The sequence below is a fragment of the Dermacentor albipictus genome, chromosome 1 (genome assembly GCF_038994185.2).
Source record: "Dermacentor albipictus isolate Rhodes 1998 colony chromosome 1, USDA_Dalb.pri_finalv2, whole genome shotgun sequence".
Lineage (NCBI taxonomy): Eukaryota > Metazoa > Arthropoda > Arachnida > Ixodida > Ixodidae > Dermacentor > Dermacentor albipictus.
The window spans coordinates 112,564,487-112,591,803 of NC_091821.1; the positions used below are offsets into that span (position 1 = coordinate 112,564,487).

At 50.1% G+C, this 27,317-nt stretch overlaps 1 protein-coding gene across 1 annotated transcript; it reads right to left on the bottom strand.

Annotated features, from left to right (window-relative positions):
- Positions 1-219: 219 nt before the first annotated feature.
- net lies at positions 220-24,130 on the bottom strand. The gene is made up of 2 exons (XM_070524815.1): positions 23,031-24,130; positions 220-3,810 (listed from the first exon to the last, which is right to left on the bottom strand). Exons 1-2 carry the CDS (start codon positions 24,051-24,053, stop codon positions 3,787-3,789), a joined length of 1,047 nt encoding a protein of 348 aa, XP_070380916.1. The 5' UTR covers positions 24,054-24,130; the 3' UTR covers positions 220-3,786.
- Between the last annotated feature and the right edge of the window lie 3,187 nt (positions 24,131-27,317).

The following is a 27,317-nucleotide window of genomic DNA, read 5'->3' on the forward strand; positions in this document are numbered from 1 at the left end:
GTATATCCCACTGTTCTTGCTCCCTCTCTCACACACACGTGACGTGAGCATTTCCTGCCAATGAGCAGACTATTGTGTGGGTGTTGCACTTTTGCCCCTCCGTGGACGAAAAAAAAAAAATACCGGTCAGGGTCGTGTCTGGAGAATACTTACTCATGTTTCTTTTCTCCGCAGTGCATGCGGCTGCCGGCACGGACTGCAGCACGGGACTCCAGAGAGTGCGACGCAAATATATAATTTATTCTTCGATTTGCACACCCATTTTGGACTTGCACACAATGAAATGAACGATGCGGGCACTTGAGTCAGGCACGAATGTCCTCTTCCACACTACAAATAATGCACGTACACTCACTAGATGTCGACACAGTATAAAGAGGCGCCACAATGTGCCCACCTATTCCGTGAACAAGAGCCCGTAATCCGCGAACACAGCTGTTTCTACGAAGCTTGGCCGCGGCCTCTTGACTGACGGCCGCGCGCGGCATGGCGGTGGTACAGGACGAGCGCGCGCGGTCACCGTTCTTAGAGCAGCTGCGCTCCCATCTGGATGTTGCTCAACTCGTAGACAATTGAAAAGCCGAAAGCGCAATTTAAAATACGTAATCTTCAAATTCGCTCCCTCGTCGCTTCATACCCTTCGCGCCGGTGAAGCGACAGGTGCTTGTCGCCTATCGCTGCCTTGAGTTGACTAAATTCACACATAGCACTACGCGTGTATACAAATCAGTCACTGGATAATGACCCCCTTGCGCGAGCAGTTTACAAGCAAAACAGGAACAAGACAAATTCTAAGTCTCAGTAGACCTTCGCGAAATGTATATCGAGCATTATTGATCCTCAAGTGTACGGTAGTTAAGTGGATGGTCCTGTTGTGGTAGTCATCCCACTTCCCACCTTTGTGAAAGTCGGCGCACGGCCTTTACGAGTGCATAAACGCTCTCCGTTTTGTATAAGTAGTTCAGAGACGTAGATTAAGAGCATCATTTTGTCGTTCCTAGTCCAACGAATCAAATCCGAGGTTGTAAGTCTTCACAAGTGCGCGTCCATGGACGGTTGTAAGCAAAGACAATCGGTTCAGAGCCTGCGGACAGGACGGTACGATCTCCAAGGCTGTCTGGTCTTGAACACTAAAAATGTTACTCTCTCGAATAAAAATCACGCAAGACAAAGAGGGCCACATCAATTTCAGCAGCACGCAGGCTCCAATGTACCAAGGTTGTTTTTTTTTCCTTGCCAACACATTTATTTGGAAGTGCTTATTTTTTAAGACGAATTATAGAGGTAAATCGGGAACCATTCGCTGCAGCTTCCTTTTTATTTTTCTTCTGTCGTTCGACACCGCAACAATTACGAACGAAAAATTTACGATGCTACGAGTGTTGGTCGCTGCTCTTTCTTTACCGGGGAAACAAAAGGTGCAAAGTTCAATAAACTATTTTCTTCAAGCAGGATCCAAAATGCTCGATGGTGTCGAACATCCGAAAGCAGCAATGCAGTCTGTGACGCGGTGGTGGTCTCTGAACCAATTCTGACTACACCATGTTCTCAAACGAACACGCAAATCCAAAATGAACCAGCATTGTTGCATTTCGTGCTATTTGGATTACGGTCGTTGTGGCCCGTGTTCAACAGCAGACTATAAACCGAGTGTAAGTTGAAGACAAAGAGCAGACGTTGTTTTGACGTTGAGTTTTAAAAAAAAACATCCTTAACAATCCCAAACAAGTTTTTTTTTTCACTTTGTGAAGGGTGCTAATTATAAACAAGCACTCGTTGTTCAATAATATATGCGAACGACACTTCCAGCCTTAAAAAATTAGCTTTACAGCGTAGTTGCGGCTTTAGCTTTCAATGTCGAAACCATATAGAGAGATGTGCCTAGCACATGCAGTGATGCAAACCATTTAACAGGTGCTCTGTTTCCACTCCCTTTGACTGAACAAAACCCTATTCAAGAAGAGTGTGGCCACTCATGCCGCTAAAAAAATTTACAACAGCATGCCGCCACGTACTAGAAGGAATACTAGAAAATGGTCGAAGTTGAACAGACGAGTTAGAATCACCCTTACAACACTGCTCATATCGTCTTAATTGCACTTAGGCCACCTATACGACGCCTTCTGTTGCCACGAGCTTTTTATTTTTTTTTCCATTCATCAAGTCCTTAAGCAAGAAAAACAACTATCATCCCTTTGTTCTACAAATAGCCAACGGAGTATTTCGCTAGATTCGTTGTCTTAAGCTCACTAAACTTGTCAGCTACATTACTTTATTCTAAAAGGCTACAACACGTCGTCGTCCGATTACGCACAACGAACAGGGCTAATTGCTCATCTTCGTTTGGATCGTGCGATGCGAGTCAGGGTGAGCTAGCTCACCCTGACACTCAATGTTTATAACGGCTACCACCATGTGAACGGCTTCAGTCTTTTAATATCTCTCTCTCTCTCTCATCTTCCAAAAGATTTTCGGGTGGCAGGTTCACACGTGCAAGTGCGACCACATTCTTGCAGCATCGCTAAGTTGACGCCATGTAACATGTGCCGAAAGTGCCTCGTTTTATGCCAGAATGCGTGCGCGGCGCTGTTGCGCCGACGACAGAGCAACGGTCTATCTGAAATACTATAGCACCAACAACTAAATTGGCCACTAACTGTAGACACCGAGCACAAAACTGCGTGCGTACTGGAAGGAAGTGACTGAAAGCAAACTGGGTGCTTCAGTGGTGACAGTGTTGACACTTTGTTACCCTACATATCGCCGCACTGTTTACAGTGACGCCTCATTAAAAAAAAAAGGAATTGTGTGTAGAGCTGACAGGCGCGCTGCTCCTGATTTTCTTGGCCGCACATCTGCATTTTCCACGTACATACGTCTGACGATGTCTAGGTAAGATGGTGCAGTTGTAACGGATGGTCAAGGTCCTAACCATCCTATAGGAGTAAGTGGAACAGTTTGTCTGTCTTCTCCAATCCGTTTGCCTTCCTTCCTTTTTTTTACTTTTTTCGTTTAGTTGTTTGTTGTTTCCCGCCGCTGCGCGTCCACAAAAGTCATGGCCCTCGCACAAGTCGTCGGAACGGCTTGTCACAAGGAAACATTCTTTCCTGCTGGTAGTGAGTCTGCAATACCGGTGGCACACAAAACCAGTGTTTTCCGACCCCGATAGCAAGAAGCATGAGTGTTGGCAAATTAAAAATCGCATATGTGAGGGCAAGTTAATAGTCAGTGTATCCCAGTTGCCAAATAGAATCATGCTTTGTTGATGCTCAAATCATTGGGCTGGATAAGCAACGTCAGCTTTGAAGCCAGTCCAGCAGCCAGTCAGATAAGTTTGCGCGACAACGACAGCACAAATAGCGAAAATGTCGCTTGGTTACGTAGGCGTGTTCCTCTTCCTCCCTCTGACGAGAAGCACCAGTGAAACAATTGCCGTAAGTGCCGTCTTTAGCGAGAAAATACCTTACGCAGGAACAACAATGACGAAACAAACGCGTTGCCAGGACAGTCACTAATCAATTCCTTAAATTAAAAAAGCAGTTCGGGTATTTTTTTCCTCCTTTCAGTGTGGAGGTCTATCACACTCAGCAGCTTGCACACAGGTTGCGTCAGTCTCTACACAACGGAGCGCAAAAGCTGCCCTGCAATATGGCTGCACTGCCAGGTGATGGCGCGCTGCTGAGCCAAGCTCGCTCGTTGGGCGGCTGACGGGGCTGGCGCAGTCGGCGGCGCTCACGGTGGGGACGTTGAGTGACTGGGTGCCGCCGCGCCGCTCTCCTCCCGACGTCAACTGGACAGCTCCAGGGAGTCCTGCGAAGCAAAACAACAGGCGTATATGTTGCGCCATTACATTTGTGGGCATAAGCCGCGAAGAATCTGAACTCGGTAAAGAAAATATGCGCATGCCAAATCATGCGCGCACAAAATACGCTGAATAATGCACGCCTAAAGGTGGCACCATCATCCACATCACCTTCGGTCGCCTTGGAGTTAAGCTTTCATCGTACCACGAAGCTGCATCGACGACAGCGCTGGTCATTGTCATTCGCGAGGCAGCTCGTTTCGTATCACAGCGGCCAGCACAACAGCGAACTGTTGTTCCGTGATGCAAAACAGGCGCCCTAATTCACCGCGTCTGTCCATCGACACAACTCAAACCTCTGCCAAACTGTTCGACCCTCCCTCCTAGCCCGACGGAAATTGCGCACCTTAGGGTCGCTATTTCAGGTGACACCACCACCGCAACATGTGCAGGCGGGCAAGTGCCTGTATACTTTCGGAAGGGCCCTGATGCTGTCCACAAGTGGAACTGCATCCTGGGCCTCGCCGGCTCACTTGAAAAGTCTGCGTAAGTTAACTTGCTAAATAGTTGGCACTGGACAGCAAATACTACCGCGCAACTGATGTTTTATATGGCGTGACCCTCAACTAACCCTCGCTACCTCTGCACTAAGGCCCGTATGACGGCAGGAACGAGAAAACTGGCAGTGGTTAAGACGAACCACTGTCCAATTGTGTCCTCTGTCCACTGTACAACGTCATTAATGTGGTATTGTTTAATGCCGTGACAACATTCCATGAAATCTACGCTTGTCCTCGTAATGCAGACAATTCATTGTCGCTGACACACTAAATGTTCTTAAAGAAATAAAAAATGTACCGTACTTATTGAATAAAAAGGCCATGAGATGTGCTCAATAAAAATTTAGTAAGTTCCTTCGTTGACAAATCGACAAGCATGGAGATACTACCGACTTTCTTTTTGCTCAATACGATTTCAATAAGAGATCGACGGAAATTAGGTGGGCAGGTCGAGTCACTCTTAAAACAGGTTCCATTATTAGAAAGTTTTAGCTGACCGTTCACAGTCGGTTCCGCTGAGACGAGTGTATCCTAAGGATTTTCACACAGGTGCTCAGCGAGAACGCTAGTGTGCGTATGTACGCACAACGTTCACGCCGGCAGTGAAAGAGAGCGCTGCCCTCGCTCGGCTGAAGAGCCGTTTTGGGGGAGCGAGGCTGCGCCATCCACTTGGTCTCTTCGTCATTTTGCATCCAAGCTGACTGCACGTCGCTTGCGTCTCTGGTAAACACGCTTTAACGCGCTTAAATCAACGCAATTCTCTACAGTGCCTCAGCGCGTGAAATGTGAGCGGAGCAGATCGCAAGCGACGCTCAGCTAAAACTGTCTTTTGACAGCTATTATTGAACGAAGGTAGCGGGAATAATGGCCGCTAGCGAGCACGAATTCGCTTGCACTTTCATCATGTTGACGCTATATTGCGATGAACACAAATGATGGGACCTCATCTAAAGGGTAGGCAATAACGCACATCGGTAACACTGCCCTTATATGGAGAACGTATACGCAACTTCTACGGAAACTCAGCACTATCTGAAAGCCTTCAGACCAAGCATTTCGCATGCGACATAAAAAAAAAACGGCCTATTTAACTGCACATTTGCGGGCCCAAATCAAAAGGAAAGGCAACGACAGCCCAGTGGTCGGCGCATCGGATGCGCGGACATATTGTGCGGAGAGAGACGCGAGCGAGCACAAAGACGGCTCGCTGTACGAACGAGCCCAGCACCCCGGCCGACCGGAGAGGAAGCGCCGAGTGCAAAGAGAAAGGCCACTGCGAGAGGCGTATCTGGAAACGGCAATAAGCGCTGCACACTGCTCAAGAAGCGCGAAGGGGAGTTACAGGAACATCGGCTGGCAGAAGCAGAAAAAAATAATACAAAGACGCACAAAAGCGATGCTCGTCGACTTCAACGAGCCGCGCCAGCAAAGCCGGGCCCTGCTAGTCATTTCGTTCATTTCTTCCTCTTTTAAGCGCACTCGTGTTTCGTCCCTTTTCGTTCTTTTGCTTCGTTGGTCGCCGCGGCTCGTGGAGCGTTCCTCGGCCGCCGCGCATTCTCCCGCCGCCCGAGGGAGGAAGCCGAAGAAGAGTCGCCGGAACAGGTGTGCGTGTTCAGCAAGTGCACGCCCGGCCCGCTCCTCTCGCCCCATGCCTTCCCCCTCGCCGTCACGGCTCGCGAGGCGGGCGCTCGCTTTGAACAGCTGGCTCGTTTGCACTCCGCCGCCGCCGCAGACTCGATTCCGGGCCCTGCGCCTATGCTAGCCGTGCGCGCGTCTCATTGCACGACGCGACGAGCTGACTTGATTCTTCCTTTTTCTTTCTATAAGTCTCTCTCTCTGCTCACTGCCTCCCCTTCGCCATCAATTTCTTTTTTCTGCCGTCCCTCCGCTGACATCGAACGCAGGGCGCTTCGTGTTATGGTGCACGCTAACTGTCTTGAGCGGGCTTGAGAATCTCGCGAGGTGTCCGATTCCGTTATATAGCAGCGTAGATCTTCGCGCGACACGCAGTCATTACCAGCAATTTCAGCAAATCATTATTTTTATTCTTTCAGTTACGACGCGTTGTGGGACCCCGAAAACTGCAGGAACGACTTTTTACGAATTCTGTCTCTCCCTCCTTAATTCTTCAAGGTAACTCCAACATGGTTCATTACACAGTCCAGTTAGCTGGCCAGTAAACCACCGACGCAGGATGTCCCAGCTAACGTTAGCCAGCATCTTGAATATTCTTTTTGGGGATTAAGCTATGCAACATTGTCCGCAGTCACCTTGAGCAGCTCAGGCTGTATTTTGTATTGTGCGTAACCAAATAATTAGCTAACGTTAACCACATTGTTAAATGTTTTAAGGCTATGTTTAAGTGAAATAAAAATGCTGACGGAACTGCCCCTAGTCAAAGTCCCATTGTAACGTACCCCTGTTTACATGAGACAATTTCGACCGACGTCGATAACATGGATTAGAAGGGATGGATGGATGGATGGATGCTATGAGCGTCCCCTTTCGAACGGGGCAGTGGGTTGCGCCACCAAGCTCTTGTTACTGTACTGCCTAATGTCTTACCTATATTTAAAAAAAGGAAAAAAAAAACACGAAGAATTCCCATCACCAAAATTTCTGAGCCCCTATTGGTAATGAGTAGAGCAGATAACTGTTGGACCGTTAGGGTGACAGAATGGCTACCAAGAGAAGGGAAGCGCAGTAGAGTACGACAGAAGACTAGGTGGTGCGACGAAATTAGGAAATTTGCGGGTGCTAGTTGGAATCGGCTGGCGCAGTACAGGGTAATTGGAGATAGCGGGGACAGGCCTCCGTCCTGCACTGGACATAAAACAGGTTGTTGTTGTTGTTGTTGTTGTTGTTGTTGTTGATGATGATGATGATGATGATGATGATGATGATGATTGGGAACTTTGTTTTTGTACGCCTCCGTTTTTCGTCATTTCCCTACTTCCACCAGTCTTCCAATCGCCTCTTACTAATCTCTACTGCGGACATGTTTACTCCCCTCCCCCCTTCGAATTGTTTGTGTTACGCTCCCTCTCGCGGGCACTTCCTGGTTGAAAAGAAAACGTGCGAGGGCAAAGCTGGATGGCTTGCGTGCTGCCACCGCACTGTCCTCGAGCGCGCTGTGAACAAACGTAACTTGGCTCTGTGTCCCCATCAACATGGCAGGCGGCGCAGCTTTTGTGTCAGCCACCCTTCCAGCCGGACTCTGCCGATCAGCAAAGCTGCACGATGAACCGGACCGCAGGATGATCGGTCACCGTGCATAGTCTTTCATACGATGCTCCATACGTACACAGAGTAGGCGTGCGTGTACGAAGGCTCCTTACCACGGATATACGACGCATGCGAGGCCAGCGCCTCAACCCCTTCAACCTTTTGTTTGCTGCCGGTTGACAGGCGAAAAAAAAAATTTGAGAAAAGGAAAGTTAAAAAGCGTGAAATGGACACGGAAGGAAAAGGCACGTATACACACACAGCTAATGCGCCTTTTTCGTCCTTGTCCAGCTCGCGCTTTTTAACGTTCCTATGGATTACCAACGTGCCCCAACTGCCACCCTGGTGAATAAAAAAAAAAAGAAGCAAGAATCGCTTTAGGCCATTAACGACGGTGCTGCCAAACGGTGGTCAAGGCAATTATTTTTCACCTCGGAAGTTCGGGGTATTGTGAAAATGGGCATTCGCCGTCTAAAAACCGCTAAACTCTGACGACCTTTTCCGAACACAAGCCCACGAAATAGTTGCAGCGCATCGCTGCGAGAGAAGACGGCCAGTCATAATCGCTCAAAAAAACATATATATACGGTAGTTCCTCGGTGCCGCAGGCGAGCATGAACTACCAATGTCACGGCACTCGCTTGCGTGGTTCGTGCATTTCTAGGGCCGTCTGAGCGCACTGTTGTGTTCTATTCAACAGACACAAACAAACAAAAGAAATTTACGGCTAATCCAACGCACTTCGTAAGGTTGTCTACATTAACCTAAGCTATCTTGAACTGTTTGATTTAGGTGATTTGCGGGGAGACACATGATGTGTGCAATTGTATTTTATTTCCAACTTTTGCGACAGTTTACGCATTTGCTTCAGTGCAAACACAAGTTCACATTCGCCTCATAGTATGCAACGTGGATGCAGCGATGACTTACAAGCTAATGCGACGTTTTGCGATTGGTGAAAGAAGCATTGTCAGCAGAGGTGTGTATACAAAGTGTGAAACATAGCGGCGACCTGTGACAGACACGTGATCAATCAATCAGCCCTACCACGAGACCCACGCGAGCGCGGAGATCTCCCGCTGAGTCTATCCGGCGAGATGTCCTTTGTAAATTATGCTTGTCTTGAAAGTGTCCTTTGTGATTCCCCTCTCTGCACCGCAGTTTTGTGAAAGACACACTGCTTCGTAGAATCGACGACACACCCGAAGCCAAACACAGAGAAGTAGGCAAAGAAGCTATAAGTTCACGTGCTACACTTGAGCGACTGTAACTATCGGGGACTGCGCGGCCTATAAAATCGGCTCGCGTTACGAAGCGCATTAAGACCATTGCGAGGACGCACATCGTGCAGAGTGTGAGGGTCTGGCCCCAAAGTCACCACCTTCGATTGCACAGAGTCTCAGGGATCGGTCCAGTTTACTATTACAACAATGTCAGAGGGATCTTCCCGCTTTGCTAGGCAAAAACAGGCTGAAAACCGAGGAAGAACAAAGGGTAGGGGTAGCAACGAAAGTTTCGCTGTAAATAACTGCCTGCGCGGAAGGTAACCTGGTACAACCGACTGGGTGTTTAATTTAACAAGAACAAAAACATACGTACTTAAGATTATCAATTATATTTGCCTAATGAAATGGTTAGCCAGAACAGAAAAATATCCTGCGTTGCGCGAGGCAACTGTGAAGAAACGGTAAACATTCTTACTGGCACAGGTTGCATTTCTTGATAGCCAGCAAATGGTAAACGCGACATTCAGCCTTGTAAACGTCTTATATGATTTCCCTCTATGCGCCACAGCGTTGTGAAAGACGCACTGCTTCGTAGAATCTGCATGCACCATGACCCTCCATTTCACTTTGCAATATTTTTTTATCAAGTATCGAGATACCCATGCGTCCTCATATCGCACCTGTTTGTGCTATTATTTTATTTTGTTTTAGCAAGCGCTTAATAGGGCAACATTCGATTACCATTGCAGAATATTTTTTTTTATATTTGCGCCTCATATTACTTCCGGAAATATCAATTTCGCAGGAGAACGTTGACAGGTATCGGTACACATGATTGATTTAATGATTGATTCGCTTAGAAATTCAGGCATCGAAGGCCCCTAATTAGTTTCTACCACCTGGAGCTCTTTAAGGTGCACCCAAAGCTCGGTGCGTGGGAGTTCTGGCATTCCACCCAACCTGAATGCGGACGCCGCTGACGAGGGCATCGATATAAATATTTGCATATGAGTATATATATATATATATATATATATATATATATATATATATATATATATATATATATATATATATATATATATATATATATATATATATATATAAAACGTCCATCTATGTAAATATTTATAGATGTTGCCGTTATATTATCCCAGGTATTTCTGATCGCCAGTGGTCAGACCCATTGTCGAAACGCTGGCTTCAGCGATATTCTCTGTTCTGCGTCTGCCAATGACTTCCGTGTTCCTACGAACCTCTAGTATCTGAGGCACACGGGCGCACTGATGAGCTTTCAGATGGACGTCGATAACGTGCTTTCGTTTGTAATAACCGTCGTCGTCGTTACTGCGCAAACGCAGCAATATGCACGCAAAAGATGCCGTTTCCAGGCACCCTCTTCCGCACTTGCAGTAAGTACTTGCGGCTTCTATAGTGACAATCAACCTCGGTTTTGAAGAAGCGCGTATATACTTGGATTCTGAAGGTGCAGGACGCATTGTCTAAAGCTGGAGAGCCACAGCAAGTATATGCGTACTGCCGGCACCAAAACATTACAGGGCGTGAGTTGGGCGAAAAACTTTAACTTCCGAATATTTTGAGCCTGCAGACAGTAAAACTATAAAGCACCAAGCCTAAGGCCCAGTACAGGCAGCAAATGAGGGCTATTATTCACGAAATTTCTTTTTCAATCATACCACCTGCGATTGGCTATCGCCGCGGCAATTGTCTCGTCAGCACACTGATCGCTATCGGGAGTGGCGGATGCCCAAACGCCAGCCAATCAGAAGAATGCTTTACGTAAGAGAAGTTTTTGAATACCCGCCCAGAGTACATAAGGTGTACCCGTGAGCAAAAGTATATGAACCCCAGGGTCACCGAAAAAACTGAATTTCTTCGTCGTTACCATGCATAAACTGAAATTGACGAGTGTACTGGAAATTACGCAATGCCAAGTTTTAACTGCAGCCTTTAAAAGGACACTAAAGGTTACTATGAAGTCAAGTTAAAGTGATAAATCAATCCTCTAGAACGTCTAAGGCGTCAATATAATCGCGAACAGAGCTTTAGTAACCGAGAAATTGAGATAAATGCATGACACGATTTAAGACACCCCAGAGACATTCCGGTACTAGCCCGATGACGAAGGCACTCCTCATCATAATTTATGTCACTAGTACTCAACTACTCGTATTAAAAAGATAATTTCATTAGGTTATACGACGGAAGAAAATGCTACTTGTGTTCCATTCTAAGAAAAAATGACATTTTGACATTACCCTTCAGTGGTATGGGTGATCGAAAGGTTTCGTTTTCGCTCGACTCTGCGCGCTCGACTCTGCGCCGCGCGCGCTTTGGAGTTTCAGTTGTTTCGTTATCGCGTCGTGCTGCACTGGTTCTGCTGCCTCGCAAAACTTGCATTTTGAACAAGCAGCGATAATGCCACGTCCATGTGATGTCGTGGGATGCGCGAACGGTCCGCGGAACTTGGTCAAGGGCAGTTGCAGCGGCGAATCCAACGTCACTTTTCACTGTGTGCCAACGAGTGAACCTCTCCGTTCGAAATGGTTAAGTGCCGTACCTCTGCCACAGCGCGTTGGCAAAGAGCCGAAAAATCGCATAGTGTGCTCGCTGCACTTTCGTCCAGAGGATTACGAGTTCAACGCCGACTTACTGAAGTCGTGTGGAGTGCCTTTCAAAGCAAGGCTTTCCCGTAGCGCTGTTCCGTCGGTCTTGCCTGCATTCTCCGAAGCGCAAGAACTGCAGGTCGATTCCGGGGGGGTGAGTGCGGCATTTGGTTTTCACGAAGGAAAAGCTACAAATGTGCGAATATGTACAGCCATGACATACAGTTGCCGCTGTAGTAGTACGCAACGACGCCGGCGGCGCGAGCCCTCAGCAGCAGGTCACGTTCATCAGTGCTTAAATCGCTGAAGTCAAGCCTAGCATCGCGAGCCAATGTGTCGTTGTCAGGGTCGTCCATTGCAACCAGCGTCAAAGTTAGCGTCATAAAATAAAGAACCAGCTCATCGTCGCGCGCTTTCCCTTCCGCTAGCCACCATTGTTCCGCTTTCACACTGCTGTCGGCTCTGTCTCGGCTCTGTTCCTGGCCGTGCGTTTGCGGTTTGCGCAGAAAAGCCGTAGCGCCGTCAGCGGGCGCCGTTTTACTCACCGACGGCGTAACGTCACTATGAGACCATGACGTCACAACTCCTCGATCTGAGGGCGCGCGATTTGAACTGCGCTAGAGGTACGCGGACACTTCAGAACGCATTTTCTCTTAAAATAAGTCTCTTCTTCGCATGAAACAAGCGTTTCGAGGTTTCTGGGATGGTATTTCAACAGTCCACGTTGACTTCAGATTAACCTTTAGTGTCCCTTTAATTTCAGGTTACATTCACTGGCAGAGGAGGAAATAAGCTTTATCGCGCAATCTCTGGTCCGTACACTATTGCTCACTGGTGTACGTTCCCAAACTGATGAGATATTCAGCTTTTTTCTTAAATCCGGCCAGCGCCGGTAAGCTTTTGACGCCGATAGCACATCAATTTTATTTGTCCTGCAAGTTCGAAGTCAGAGAGTTGCAATTTCGACTGGATGAAAACTTATTGGCTGTGACAAAAAATGTTAACCTGCTTTCTTTCATTCAGGGCCAGACATTTGACGTTGCACTTGAACAAAGTGACAGCACGCTGGGCTCTCAGAAGGCGCTTCGCACGCAGTGAAGAACTCTCCTCGATATCAACCACGCGTGTGTCAGAATTTAGACCAAATGGCCATTACGAGGAGGCGGTTTGCATCCGTTGGGCGTTCACCGGTAGCGCATATGCAGTTAATCTACAACCAGCGGCGGGTCACAGTATCTTGAACCTTCGACGGCGACGCAAAGGCCGCGCACGGACACTGGCTGCTTCATCGACACTGCTCCATCCTCGACGGCCCCGAGGACTTTCTGGCTCCTGAGCCACGCGTTCATCATGCTGCAAGGCAACGCGCACACGATAGCACCGCTCGCGTTCATTAAAGCGCCGCGACGTTCCACTCCGTTAACTCCGGTGCGCGGCCACCCGCGCGTGCGTGCGCGCGTCACGGTGCACGTTCCGCTCGAAGAGGCTACCTGCGCCGAGAAGCGAGGCGGCCGGCACGCGCTTCCCAGATGCCGCTGCCTCTTTGCGCGAGATGCTCCCGCGGTGCCGCACGTGACACCTGTGCGCGCGGCGAAAAGAGCGCGCAGGTGAGCGCGCCGCTGACCGCTGCTCTCTCGACTTGCCGCCGGCGCGCGCGATTTCGCCCGGTCGTCCTTTCACCGGGGCTCCCGACCCCACCTCGTCCACCCGTTCACTTTTCTCTTGTCCGAAGCCAGCTTGCCCCCAAGCACCCCCTTCTTTCTAAGCAGGGAAGATTGCGTTGAGAAGTTGACGCTCCCCTCTTCACAGTCACGCATTCAACAGCTCACCTGTGTGAGCCCTACTGAGCCGAAACGAGGTTCTTTCACAGGGTAGCTATACTAGTGACTACAGCCGCGAGCGCATTGGTGGTCGCCACTAAGGTGGGTACTGTAACCTGCCCCCCTCTTTCATCCCCTCCTCCCCATACGTGGCGCTCTTTGTGGTCTGATGAATTTGTTTTTAAAAGTTGTTTGACCCTGCAATGACTAAGGCTGAGAATGACGAACGGAATTCTCAGAAAGTGTTTCAGAGAACGCCTTGCCAGGTTCGGAACCAAATAAAACTACTTGCGCAGACAACCTGCACTCGTGGGGCCATGGCGACGACGTTCCAGAATCGAAGTTCCTGGAGACAGGCTGCGAAACTCGATGCTGAAAGAGGCGCATGCGGACCCGCGCGGTTATCAGCACGGAAGGCAACGACCCTGAGTGTTTGGTCCAGAGCATCGTCGCCCAGAGAGGGTCTCACCGTTATTTGAGGCAACGTAACCCTGCTCTCCTCCCATGTCGTCCTGGTGCATTTTCTTTTTTTTTTTCTGTCGTGCACACGCATATTGCTGTAAGACGGTGCCCCCACCCTCTTACAGCTGTTTATTCCGAAGCAAATAATGCATTACGTAACCCGTGCCTATTTTCGAAAGCACCTTTGTGTTCCGCGGTTGATTCCGATGCTTGTTAACGCGAGTGTTCGCATCGAACGCTGTAGTCACATGAGGGAACGTTTGACACAGATGTATCTTCTATTGCGTTTTTCGGACATGCGGTAACCACATACGCGGACTGCGAATTTCCGCTTAACATGAAGATAACGCGTTAGCTGCCTTTAGCGGAAGACACTTATTGTTTGGCGTAGACTTATTTTGATTGTTTCGGTTCCAAAAAAGAAATCACATTAGGAATCGTTCCCGCAGGGCTCAACCCATTGTTCGGTCAAAATATTACTGCTTCGTATTCGAACTAGCCGCGCTGTCTCTTCTCCGTTCAACCGATTTCGCAGGGAAGCTGAGTACTCCATGCACTCAAAAATCGCATGCACGAAGAAATCGACGGTTGATTTACCGCATCTGGGACGGCGCATGCGCAGAATCACAAGCAAAATAGCAGCAAGTGAAATAATTAGCACTAAGGCTCTACATTTTCTACATGTTTTCCGAAGCATGGTCTCCGAGTCATCAGAATGTGAACTTCGAGAGGGATGTGCTATCAGTGCCACTCCGCTTCGTGCAATTCCCCCGAATCCTATGTCCTAAAGTCCTATGCTGTCGCCGAAGAGCCTGACGAACATGGCACGCTGCATTTATGCATGCAGCTGGTACGGCCCGCACAGCCGCATTTTTCGCCTCCGCTCGGACGCCACGGTCTCCCCCCCCCCTTCAACTTTCTGGTGGCAAAGCTTTAGACGTGGGAGGCAGGGAAGCAACAGCAGGTGGCTGCTCCTACGATCAGAGTTCGGGGAAGAGCTCCAGCTTCGGGGAACCGCGGGGCCCGGCGCATCCGCACGTGCACCCCGCCAGCGCAAACTCGTTCCTCTCCTCCACCACCGCTTGGCCCCTTCCGGCCTGATCGATGCTGCCCCTCCTGGCCGCACTGCCCACGGGATGACGCCGTTGCTTTTGAATTCACTCTAACCGGGTGTTTCAACGAGCACTCTCAAGAAGTTCCTCAAAAATAAAAGTGCGGTATATCGATATGAATATGTTGTTTTTCGGCGACGAGATATTCGCGCCGGCGGAAGAAATTTCTGCTGCCCTCCATAAATCCGCAAAAATATCCACCAACTTCCTTGTTAATGATTCTAGCGCCCACGCTGCCACTGTGAGGTCGCCGGTAAGAGTTCCCGACAAGTCCACTTCTTGGAGATTATTATCGGAAGAAACAATAAATTTAAAACCGATTCACATTATCCCTACTCTCGTGTTGGCTCACGAACAACTTGGATTAGGTTGTGTGCCCCATGATATTAGAAACAATGTTAGCGCGACTGTTATAACTTTCAAGGGACTGTTGTCCGTCCCAATCAACACCGGGTAGGTTAAGATCACCAATGATTAAGATATTGGATTTCAAGTATTGCGTCATATGAGCTTCTCATTTCCTCGGGTATTCCGGAGCTATATACGTATGCATGACGGGGTCTATATATCGCGTACAAGATAAAGAGATGACTCCAGCATAAGAGCTTGATACACAAGCCCTCAGTACTCCTTATCTCAATCGTATTCTGAAGATCATTCATCATCTTCACGTTGTTGGTGACCGAAGCTTTAATTTCTGGTAATTCTTTATTGATGGACACTAAAACTGTAGACAGTTATTAGGCGATTTCTGCGCAATTGACCACTTGCAGAAGTACGACTGCGCATGCGCCAAAACCGGCCGCAGGGCGGCGCTTCGTGAGCGCCGTCTCCGTGGTTGGAAAGCAAACTGCGCTGCTCGGGCGTGACACGCCGGCCAACTGAGTCGCTTTCGGCTGCACGAGCTATTATTATGAAAATGGAAATAGTAATATCTTCAGATTTCCGCCCGTGAAGGTTAATGTGGAGAAGTTTGTGGGCGGCAGCGGTGAAGCGGTCGAACCCGGACGGCACGCCGTGGCAGCTAACAGTGCATTTTAGGATCTGTGGCTTATGCAGGCGACTTCTATTCCCTTGTCATCTCCTGCCAGTTCTGCAACGCTGAACAGAAGGCCAGCGACGTGCTGGCAGGGCTCGCTGAGGCTGTAAAATATAAAGAATGCAGTTTTCCTTCGCGCTCGTCACTGAGTGACCCTGAGTATATGCGAGTACGATTAAGCGATTTGTGAAGAACGGCGCAAACAGATGCGGCCAGTCTATGTACATCATGTCATTTGTGAGTCTGCGCTCGTCTTCTTTTTTTCCGTACATGTCAGTCGTGTTGCGCTCTCTTCCAACATGACTTCGAACCAATTCGTCAAACTATCTGCCTTGATGAGTATTCGCTAGTGAGCGGGAGCGTACTGGCCTGCGGACGCACGCGCTGCCCATATTTAAGCTAATATAACATATAATAAAATAGGTTGGCGTAAGCTTTGAGGCCTTAGCGCTCGCAAAAACAGACTGAATAACCTACCGCGTACATATAGCACATGCGAAATTTGGGATACGGCTTCGTAAACCACAAGCATGCAACACAGCAGTTTGGCGAAACAGCACGAGATGAATATCAAACTTGCAAGCTAGAACGTGTACATCTGTTGTTCCATGCAACAACTAAGAGTTCGGGGAATGCGACAGGCATAAAGCACTCATCCGGCCACACATTCACAGTGCTCTCCGGCAATGTCGCCAATGGCTTTTGTGAACCATGCTGTAACCACGTAGATGCCCGACTTCATGGATGGCGTGTACGTAGCTCCTATGAGGCCAAGTGGAAGGTCCACGGTGTTTACGTTAAGTTTTATGTGCTTAACTTAACCCTCTTTTTTTAAAGCCCATCGGCGGTGTGCCTGACAAACGGACGAAGTGTTGGCATGAAGATAACCCCACGCATTGTCGCTCATTATCCAGCGCTCTGAAAAGTCAGCTGTCCGTCCCATTTGCAAAAAACGGCAAGAGAATGAAGTCCTCTTCAATCATATTTAAGGCAGGTCATATATGGCAACTACCAAAGAACGTCGACGCTTTCACAAAACGTGAAAGAAGCTCTGCAAACACAACGTCGCCACTCGATGCCGCCGTACCAAAGCAAGGCTGGAGCCGGGATGTTTTCCAACCAAGCGGCGAGGCGCAAGCTTCCCGTTTTTCGCGCTAGGTGGCGCTCCGACTTCTGCAAGTGGTCAATTCCTAACGTCCATCAATGTGAATAATGAGTCGAGACAAAATAATATACCACTCTACTGCTACTGCACTGTAGTTAAGAAACAGTCAAAAGTGTTCGCTGGAACACCTGGTATGTGGGTGCCAAACTAATGGCCATATTTTACGGTCGACATTGCGTGGCTGCGAATCCGCAAGAGCGACTTGGTCAGTCAAGTAATTAATGCTTACGAAACTTGACCGCACACCTCGTTCACTGCTCTCAAGCGAAATCGGTAATGCAGGAAAGAAAAGAAGAATAGAACCATGCCAGGAATTTCGTCTAATCGGTTCTACCGCGCGCCGTCTAAACGGCCTTTCCCTCCCTATTGCTTTCCTTCGTTCTCAGCTCTCTGTAGGAGGTTTTAGACTCGTGATCGAGCGTCTGTTTCAGTGTCACTGGGTTACATTAACACACGCCCAGGAAACCAGGGTCTCCCGGAATGCAAGAAGAAGGCGTGACGTTTCCTTGCGGGTTATAACGAACCCTTGTGGCATGGTTCCTTATAGTTCATGCATGGTTAGCTTTCTTGGATCGGCCGGACACTGCGAGACAAGCAAGTTTGGTTCTGGTCATTCTTGAAAGAGCCTTGGCCGAATCTAAAAACGCCGCAAACCTAATCGATATACGCACCGTATAGGCCAGTAATGGGCCCGCGTGTAATTCTGGAACGGGTTGGAAGAAGAGAAAGCGATAATTGGGCCCATCGGCGAATTTTTTAATGGTTGAACTACATTTGAGCGCGCAGTTCATATTCGTCGATGACCGCGGATACATGTGCGTTAAATCTATATACCGACGAAAGCATACCCATGTTACATTGTATCCCGACATCAGAGAGAGAGAGCATCTCTTGCGGGCGAAATCGACCCAAGATATAGTGTCACATACTAATAGGTACAATAACATAGAAAAGCAGGAAATACTCAACGCTGTTTTCAGTGGTCAGTTCCTAAATAACATATCGGAATTGATAATGCGAGACCACCTAATGTATGCAGCTGATTGTTAGAGCCTTGACGTAAGATTCTAGCAAACAAAGCACGTCATCAATCTTGTCACCACCCTAATAATCGTTCTCTTGCCATTTTACTCAACTTTCCCCTATAACGAGTAGAATCTCTCTCTCTCTCTTTAACAAGATTAGCCATAAATGTGCCACTTCCGCGCCCGCTGGCGGGGTGGTATGTCATAGTAATGCCGGGCGTTGAGTCGGTGTCTAACAAATTCAACTGCGGCTTATTAACTTGTAAAAAGCAAGCGGCAGCAGCGTCTCTGTGAGGAACAAGGCAGCCCGCGACAATGCCTTGCAAATTTATTTAAAGTGAGGATGGTCTCGCGCGGGAAGCCTTCCTTCATGGACCACGAGAATCTTGCGGTCACGACTCGGAAGGCGGTTTTCCGCGCCGAGGAGGACAGCTTACGGAGCCCATTTGCCGCCCAATAGTGTAACCGCTGAGTAAGTGCCTCTGCGCAATTGAATTCTTCGGTGCGGCGGCCGCTCAATCACTGCCGCCACGACGGCCGCGCCGCTCGGTTCCACGGCGCCTCGCTCTGCAGCCTGCATGACTGGCATCTCCCGCCGGGGCTGCGTGCGCCTCCCCCCAAAGTCGGCCGGGGGCCTGTCGCGGCTTCCCGGGCCGCTACGGCCGGTTGTTGGCCCAGGGGGCAGCGCGGTGTCCGGTTCACGTGGATGGCCGGTGGCGGAGGGCAAGGACGCCAAGGCCGGCGGCCCCCCGTGCGGCTCGACCGCCGACGGATCGAGGGCCTTGCCGGTCGGCCCGGCGTAGCCCTCCCCTCCAGGCGTTCAGGTGCGCGCGACGGCATCTCCCGGCACTAAAGCCTTACGGCGAACGGCTTTCATGCCACAGGTGCGCGTCCCGCTTGCTCGCCGGGTGCACTACCGTTTCGCTGCATTAATTGCTTCCCAAGCTTCACCGTACAGTTACAGAGAACCTCTTGGGCTAGAGCTTCGAACCGAACACGAAGCGCCACTTGCCAACGTTAGCGGCGAAAATTGTATGTTGACAACCGGGCCCCGTGAATGGCGTGCTATACGAAGAATAAAGCCTAACGCGGGGTAAAGAGAAAACAAATATACATATATACGTAATATTATCTGCCCTTGCCTATACTTGCGTCGGAACAGCTCCGCAAGCGTAGTTTTAAAGAATTCCAAGTTGCGGGGCTTCTGCTCGCGTTGACAAGTGAGCAGGGCTGCCCCACAAGCGTCTTTCTAACAGTACCATCACTTATATCCTAGTCACACGAAGCGAAGCCCTTTAGATCGCAATCGAGCCCGATCGGGATCAAAATTCTCGATCGCAATTGACTCCTTTGCGCAAGCTGCAGAAGAGAGCCAATCGCGATGGAGGAATTCGATCCTGATCGGGCTTGATCGTGACGGAAAGTGCCCCGTGTGACTGGGGTATGATTACTCGGAAGGAGTTGAGGCAAGCAATTCGTGCTAGCGTGCGAAGTCCATATACACAAGCGAAATAAATGTATGCTTAGCCCGCCGTTTTACCGTTGATATTTACTTTATTCAGGTCATTCGAGGCAAACACCTCTTGCTTTTTTTCTTTTTGTCCAACAACGAACAGTGCTTCACGAGTATTCTTTTGTGGTGACGAAATGGCCGAAATACCACGTGACGACGACTGAATATGGCGATAAGTCCTGCTTCAAGCCCGGAACCGCACTCTACGTGACGTACATTGAATTGGTTGCATTGAAATACCATCTAATTATGTGTTGAGCGCTCGAGGAATTTAAATTCCCAACACTATTTAAGGAGACGGCACCTACAACTTAAACAAAAGTGAGATACAGGAAGTCTTCGTGGCAGTATGCTCCTTTAAGTTAAAAATTACTGCGGCAGCGCGACTTTTTCACGTACGAAGAAGGAAGCGCACATAGGCGATACCAAACGCCACCAGTCCTTCGGCGAGTCCAGCCGTGTACTCGCGCGTTGACGGGAGTCGCACAGCCGTCCGCTACGCGATGCCGGCACCAGACTTTGTCCGAGCTCGTCCCTGTCTTAGGGGAATGCGCCGAAGCTCAAGCGCTCACGGACATGGCGGCGTTCTTACACGGGCCAGCGTTAGCAGGAAGCCGTCACGCACAGACTAGAGCGGGTTTGCGGGTTACAGCGTCGATGGAAAGCTCCGCGAGGTTGCGAACCTGCGGCGGCGAGCGGGCTCTCGTGCAAGCACTGAACCGACGCAGGCTTCGAAGACCGCGCCTCCGGGCTATAAATAGGGCTCGAGAGCGCACGCCTCGAGAAACTCAGGCGTGCGCGCAACTGCCGCTTTCTCTGATCGCCTCTGCACCTTCACCTTGCTCGGGAGAGAACGGCTGCCGCCTCCCGATTGAACGCTGCCTTGGCGGTGGACGTGCTGCCGGAGTCGATACATCCGCGTGCGCGGGTCCGCAACGGCGCTCAGCACCGTGAGTCGCACGTCCAATGTCAACATTGCACAAAGTGCCTACCGTCGGCGCAACGTTCGACGGGCTCCTATAGGTATAAAACGAAATGTCAGAGTCGCTATGCCCAAGCTGAGGTTCTGCTTTATGAAACCGTGTAATTAGCGCTCGGTTGTGCGTGCGAAAAATAAAACCTATCTATTAGCTTCTGCTCGACTGGTCCTTTGCGTGCTTTCTGCCGCGCAACTCACCTGTTTCCCACAACAGGGGCCTTGTCATTCCTCAGGACACCGCCTGCGCCGTATCTTGTGTCTTACAACATTATGGGCTTTTAGGCGCCAACACTACGATTTTATATGAGGCACGTCGTAGTGGGGGGACTCCGGAAATTCGGGCCACCTGGGGTTCTTCAACGTGCAACGTGGGTGTTTTGGCATGTCGGTCCCATCGAAATGCAGCCGCCGTGGCCGGGATTCTCTTGTGTCTGAATGAGGCAGTAATATTTTTGGGGAAATTATACCGTTGACCTGCGGTCAGTGAATACGTGAGCTGACCCGCACTCTGCTGTTTGATGACAGTGTTCGTCCTTTCTTCCTTTATTTTTTTTTTATTTCTTTCCTTTACCACTTTCGATTTTTACACTGGTTTTCCCGGGGTTATCCGTCAACCTCAATATGCGGCAAAGGAAACAGTCGCAAGCATCATCGTGTAGTGGGGATCGTAGAGAAAATCATCGACGTCCTTTAACACCAAAAACGATGGAGGACCTTCGATTTAGTATATCAAAGCAGGCGCCCAATCACGGAATGAAGCTATCTATACAAAGTTAAAATTTTACTTACGACGCGTGCCCTGATTTTCCATCGGGTTTGCATACATAATCACACGTTCGCAATATAAAGCAGCGAAAACTGTCTATCATGCCTTTACACCTTTTTTTAATGCAGTGTCATCAGCGAACCATACATGACGCAGTGTTCCGTGCAGGCTTGCTGCTTCGTTGAACAAGTAGCGCTACATGTCTGAACGTGCACTACACTGGCTGTAGCTTTCCCTTTCATTCTTGTATTTCTTCAGTCGCACTTATTCTTTTGTTTGTGCGAAGGTGAGAAAGACAAGTTTCTGCAGAAACTTCGTGATGCAAAAGATTGAAAAATTGTCTGCTTCCCTTTATATTCTGCCTATAGAAAGTGTTTGATCGAGAAGTAGAACGAGCAAAATATTTCAGACCCAATACGGCCTGGCCCGCGTTCTTGTTCACTGGTAGTAGAAATATGAGTGGAAAACAAATCCCTGTCATCTAGCTAGAACATAACAAGGGAAGAGTATTCTTTTGTCCTCACTGAGCAGCTTGCTTTTGTTTGCAAATCTAAATCGGGTCATGTTTAGCGGATTCAATAAAATCCATCATTATCAGCCCATTCAACTTAACTACAGTATGAAGTCTCCTCCCAAAGATCTGACAGTGCCTCAGCCGAGCACATTTTCTAGACTCATGGCTTGATATAATCCCCTTTCCACTCCCGAGTTTCGTTGTTTTGGTGCCCGTTCTGTTATTATTTATTTTGTTTTCCTACTTCATAGAGACGTCCGAGTGCCGTAATCATGGGCTGTTAATGCGATAGAATCAACCATAGTACCGAGAGTCGTAGTATTAGGGTTGATTCGCACGTGTGAAAGTGATAGTCGTACAGAGGCGTTCGGCCGTTTTACGAGTGCTGTAACTTCGCTTCACACAAAATTTAGAAAATGCACAGGTTGCAGCCCAAGATAGCAGCCCCCATGAACCGAAAATAATGTCGTCTATATAAACCGCCGGTTATTTCGTTGACGCCTGCCAAGTGCGCCTCGCGGGCGCTAGTTAGAATCGGCGCAGGACAGGGGTAATTGGAGATCGCAGGGAGGGGTGTTCGTCCTGCAGTGCACATAAAACAGGCTGCTGCTCCTGATGATGATGGCCCCATTTTTACTCTTCAAATGTCCTTTCCATGATTCGGATTCCTAGTCCGCTTGACCTCGTAAAAGTATTTCATCGCTGTTTTAAGAGGCTGACTACCAATCGCGAACTCTTGTTCCCACGGCAGGCCATTTCAGGTTATCTTTCTGTACAAAGAACCTTCACAGATATTCCAAGGTAACGACTACAGACAGGACGATAATTAGAAACAAAAAGATTCACGACACATGCAAAATAAAGTTCAAACTTCTGCGATGAACACCGAATCCTACACCGGTAATAAGGACAACGTGTAACTATTCGACGCACAGACTAATAATAAGCCATCCACTTATTAGTAGCCTGTACGTGAAACCTTTTACGTGCACTCATGAAGCTGCGACAATGGTCGATCATATTATCCTCGGGCAAGCACGGTAGAATCTGCTGCAAGCACGAGGACGTTCTGGGAGGTAGAACACAACGCACGTGTTGTCATACTTTGAACACAGCTTTACGCAGTCACTATACGCATACATATATGCACTTGACTCCGATGTGTAAAAGGGAAGCAAAGAAAGTCGGTGTATACCTTCGAGGCGGCCGCGGTGCTCCTGCGCCTGGCCTTGCCCTCGGCCTGGATGGTGCGCGTGCACAGGTCGATGCACTCGGCAAACGAGGGGGCCCGCTGGTCGTAGCTGTAGTCTTTCTCGTTGAGCCGAGCCAGGGCCACGATGTAGGCGGCTGCGATCCGCAGGATGGCCAGCTTGGAAAGCTTCTGGTTGTCCGCGTACGCCGGCACGGCGCGCCGCAACGCTTCGAACGCCGCGCTGATTGTGTGGACGCGCGAGCGCTCCCGGGCGTTCGCCTCGATGCGCCGCTGCCTGGTCATGCCCTTGTAGTTGCGCTGCGCCACGCGACTGCCGCCACTAGTACTGTCCAGGCACGGAGACGTCCTGCTAGTCCTCGGAATTAGTTCCACGTCACTCGCGTCGAATGTCTCGCGTGCCGTCGACGTGCTGGCACTAGGGAAGGACGTTGACGCGTTATCGTACACGGAGAGCGCTATCCGCTTGTCTCGAAGGCAGGAGGTGTCCCGCAAGTTGCCAGCCAAAGCGCCATCGTCTGCGGCGCGTCTCTTGCACGGTGGAGTCCAAGAGCCGGGCCGAGCGGGCAGAGCAGGCGCGCGGTGTGCCGACTCCTCGGACAGCGTCATGTGTCCGCCAAACAGCACGACGCCGGTCTCTCGGGATTCGAACACCGACGAGTGGGTCGCCGTCGACCGCAAGTCGAGGAGGCACTCGTCATCGCCCTCGGTGCCACCGGCAGTGTTGGACGTGGCCGAGGTGGCCGGCGAGTTGGACGTCGTGGTCAGGTCGAGGCCCTCGTCCGGCGCAGCCCGCCGCACCTCGCGGATGACAGAGCCGCGGCCGGCGGCGGCCGATGGGATCGCCGGCACGCGCTCCTCAGCCGAGTCGTCCTCGGTTGTGTCCGCATCCCGGCAGGGGCGGGGCCGGCCGCCCAGCAGCCGCCGGCGCCGGGGCTCGCTTGACTTGCGCTTGTTGCGTCGCTTGTGCAGCTCCACGCCGCTGTCGTCGCTCGACGCAGCGCTCATGGCTGCACGCACGCGCCGCCGAGCAAGCAGGAGCTGTCGCGATGCGGCCGGTTCTGGTGTGCGTGCTCACCGGCCGCGCGCACTCGACTGCCGCAACCGGCGGGGTTCCCCGCCCGCGGAGGAGGATGCGCAGAAGGTTGCCTAGGCGACAGAGGCCACAGCTGCCAGAGAGCGCAAACACAGCTGGCCGCCCGGCTCACCCTCTCTTTTCATCCCGGAGGGAGGAGCGCGGCAAGTGCGGCGCGCGCCCCGCAAGGGGGCGACCCTGCTGCTCACGCGGCTCATTACGTAACGCTTTGTTCGGCTGCTGAACGAGAAAGCCGATGGCTCATTCAGAATGCGGAAGCGGGCCGGACGCCACGCTTCTCTATGGCTGAGGTGAACTGCCCAAGCTAACGCTGATACATCTCTGGAGAAAACCAGAGGACTTCGCGATGCTGGTCGTGGATGCTTCAATGTACTCATATTGCTGGCCAATGCGCCTTGTCATCAATGCATATCAGAGAGAGAGAGAGAGGTCATAAGAGAAAGGTAGGGAGGTTAACCAGACTGAGCCCTGTAGGCTATCTTGATGTGGGAAGCGGGAAAGGGGATTGAAAGAGGAAAGAGGAGAAGGAAGAAAGGAAATCCCAGTCTCCATTGTTACGCACACAAGCGTGCATCACTGAGTCAGTCCCAGACGGTCAGGCTGTTGCATTTGAAGAAACGCACCAGCGCCTTTGTGACCTTGCGCACAGCAGACGCGCGAGGCCACGGGCCCAAGATCTACTCCTCCCTGAAAGGATGGTCGTCTAAGTGCCCCAAAGCTATACGAAGGGCACTCCTCTCGTCTTCGTATGTATAGAGCAGTCACACAGGATATGTTTGGTCGTTTCTTTGACACTACATCTGCTGCAACTGGGACTGTCCGCCATCCCAATTAGAACTGAGTAAGTGTTTGTGAAAGAAAGACCTACTCGCAAGCGGTACAGTAGCGTTTCTTCCCGTCGATTATAACCAGGTAAAAGTTGCAATGTCATATGCAGGTCCACGGCATATATGCGCCGGTTGGTGAAATCCGGTGTGTTTTTCTTACAGTAACTATATGAGCAAGACCGCTGAGGTGCCGTGCTGCATCTGTTCTTGACAATGGTATCGCGGTGCTTCCGCATACATCATGTGCTCACGGGCAGCTTTGTCGGTACTTTTACTGCCAGCAATGTTACAGTGCCCGGATAGCCTCTGAAATAAAATGTAGTGGCCACCGTCCACCGCTTGATGGCAGCGTAATCGTATCTCTGCTACCAATTGTTCATGTGGGCTGTGGCGCAGAAGTGATAAGAGTAATTGCAAGGCTGCCTTTGAATCACAGAATATATAGCCCAGTGATGGTGGTTGTTGCTACACATATAGCACTGCGTTACGGAGGGCGGAAAGTTCGGATCCTGTCGATGTTGCGACGTGGCTGATGTAGAACTTTTTGCAGATATACATCGACGGAATGACTACCGCACCAGTAGAGCTAGTTAGAGTCGAAGAGCCATCTGTATAAACGTGAACTCAATTGGAGTATGAATCATGCATGCAGTAGATGTAGAGCGGCTTGATTCAGGGCACAAGTTGGCAAGTCGGGCTTCTTTTCAACTGATGGAATGGAAAGCCGCACTTGTGGCTGCCAGAGACACCACAAAAGACAAGGTGACCTTGCTGTAGGCGTGAAATCGCGGAGAGGCTACGATACAATACGACAATACGACAGTACGAGGCTACAATGCCCGAAAATGTTGCATCTGGTCTACTTTCCGAGAGTGAAGCAAGGTCTTCAGGCTGGACTCGCGAAAGGTGACGAAGATCATTTCTAAGGGTGTCCGTGGCGATATATGTACTGATGGGATGTTCCCTAGCGAATAGCGATCATAGTTTTTGCGGCTGCTGAAGCGCATCGCGGTAGACCGAGACATGCTCTCAGCGATTGAGCTTGCATGCTCTCAAGCGCTCTGAGATTTGTCCTCCGTGTGCTTGACAGCACCGGAGTGCTGTAATGCAAAAAAAAAACATGAAGATCGTTTTGTACAGTTGAAGCATAGATCGCACTGACGGTCCCCATTCTTTTCCAACAATGACTTTGAAAAGGTGACTCATTGAGAGGAGTCTATTCCTTAAGTAGGATACATGGGGGCTCCAGGAGAGGTCGCGGTCGACAAACTTCCCTAAACATCAACGGGTCCTCTTGTAGAAGATATGCTGGCCATTAATAGACACCGCGGGCATTGTTGTGCCATTACCACAAGCCCGGATTCCGAATCTGCAAGATGCAGAATCTATCCTGCGAGCGCCCTAATTCTCCCTTCACAAGTCAAGATGCTGAGCCGTCAGGCAGCGGTGTCCTGCGGGAGAAGCATCGGCAGGCGACGTGTTTAGACGTGTCAGCGTGTGCCAGACAGCCCGGCGCCGCACCTCCTTTTGCATGGAGGTCTCCGCGCGCGCGAACTTTGAACCGGGTGGCCAGCGCGGTCGCTGGTTGGACCCCTCGGACGACCGTCGTGTGCTGACTTTGTATTGGGCCGTTTGAGTGACAATGGTTCCTCGGGGATTATAAAAGCAGCGACGCGCTGCCTGAAAAACAGGATCCGCCGACCCACCGGGAGACAGTGTCGCTCCCGACTGGGGTGAGATGTGTCACGCGTTTTCGCCGGACGTCGCCGTGCGGGAACAGTCGCGTTTGTGTGAGCTCTCGGCCCCAGTGCCGATCCGATCTTGTCCTGTACAATGACCTGTATATAATGTATAAAATCCCTTTCGTTATTCTCATCGACGCCTGGCTCGGAGTCTTCGCTACCAACGCTCTGTCACGAAACGGGTGACGAGCGCTACGGGACCACAAAGTCGTAATAGTGGTGCAGCGGTGCAAAGTCCGTAACAGCATCCAGTCACCGATTTTCGCGTGAAGGCGACTAATGCGCATTTTTCTGTTTAAATTCTGAGGCTTTGTGTCTGAAGATAAGTACACGTCATCGTTGCAGCCTTTTGTAACTTTGCACGAACCTGCAGCCGAGTTACTCCTAGCATATTGACAACTCCTGGCATATCCGATAACCTATTATTTCTGTGGACTTCAGATAAACGAAGCTCGTTTAAACCGAACTGTCGGATCAACTTTCGTCGGCCTCCCATAGAACCGAATGGAACAAAATGTTTTGTGAGCTCCGAAAACGGTATTTTAACCAAAACTACCACCTAGACCTCTTTGGCGTATATGGAACAGGGAAAGTCCGACAAACATAT

Coding starts and splice junctions, on each gene's coding strand:
- net (XM_070524815.1), bottom strand. CDS start 24,053: ATGAGCGCTGCGTCGAGCGACGACAGCGGCGTGGAGCTGCACAAGCGA. Junction 3,811..23,030: donor GCACCGCGGCCGCCTCGAAG/GTATACACCGAC, acceptor TTTGCTTCGCAG/GACTCCCTGGAGCTGTCCAG.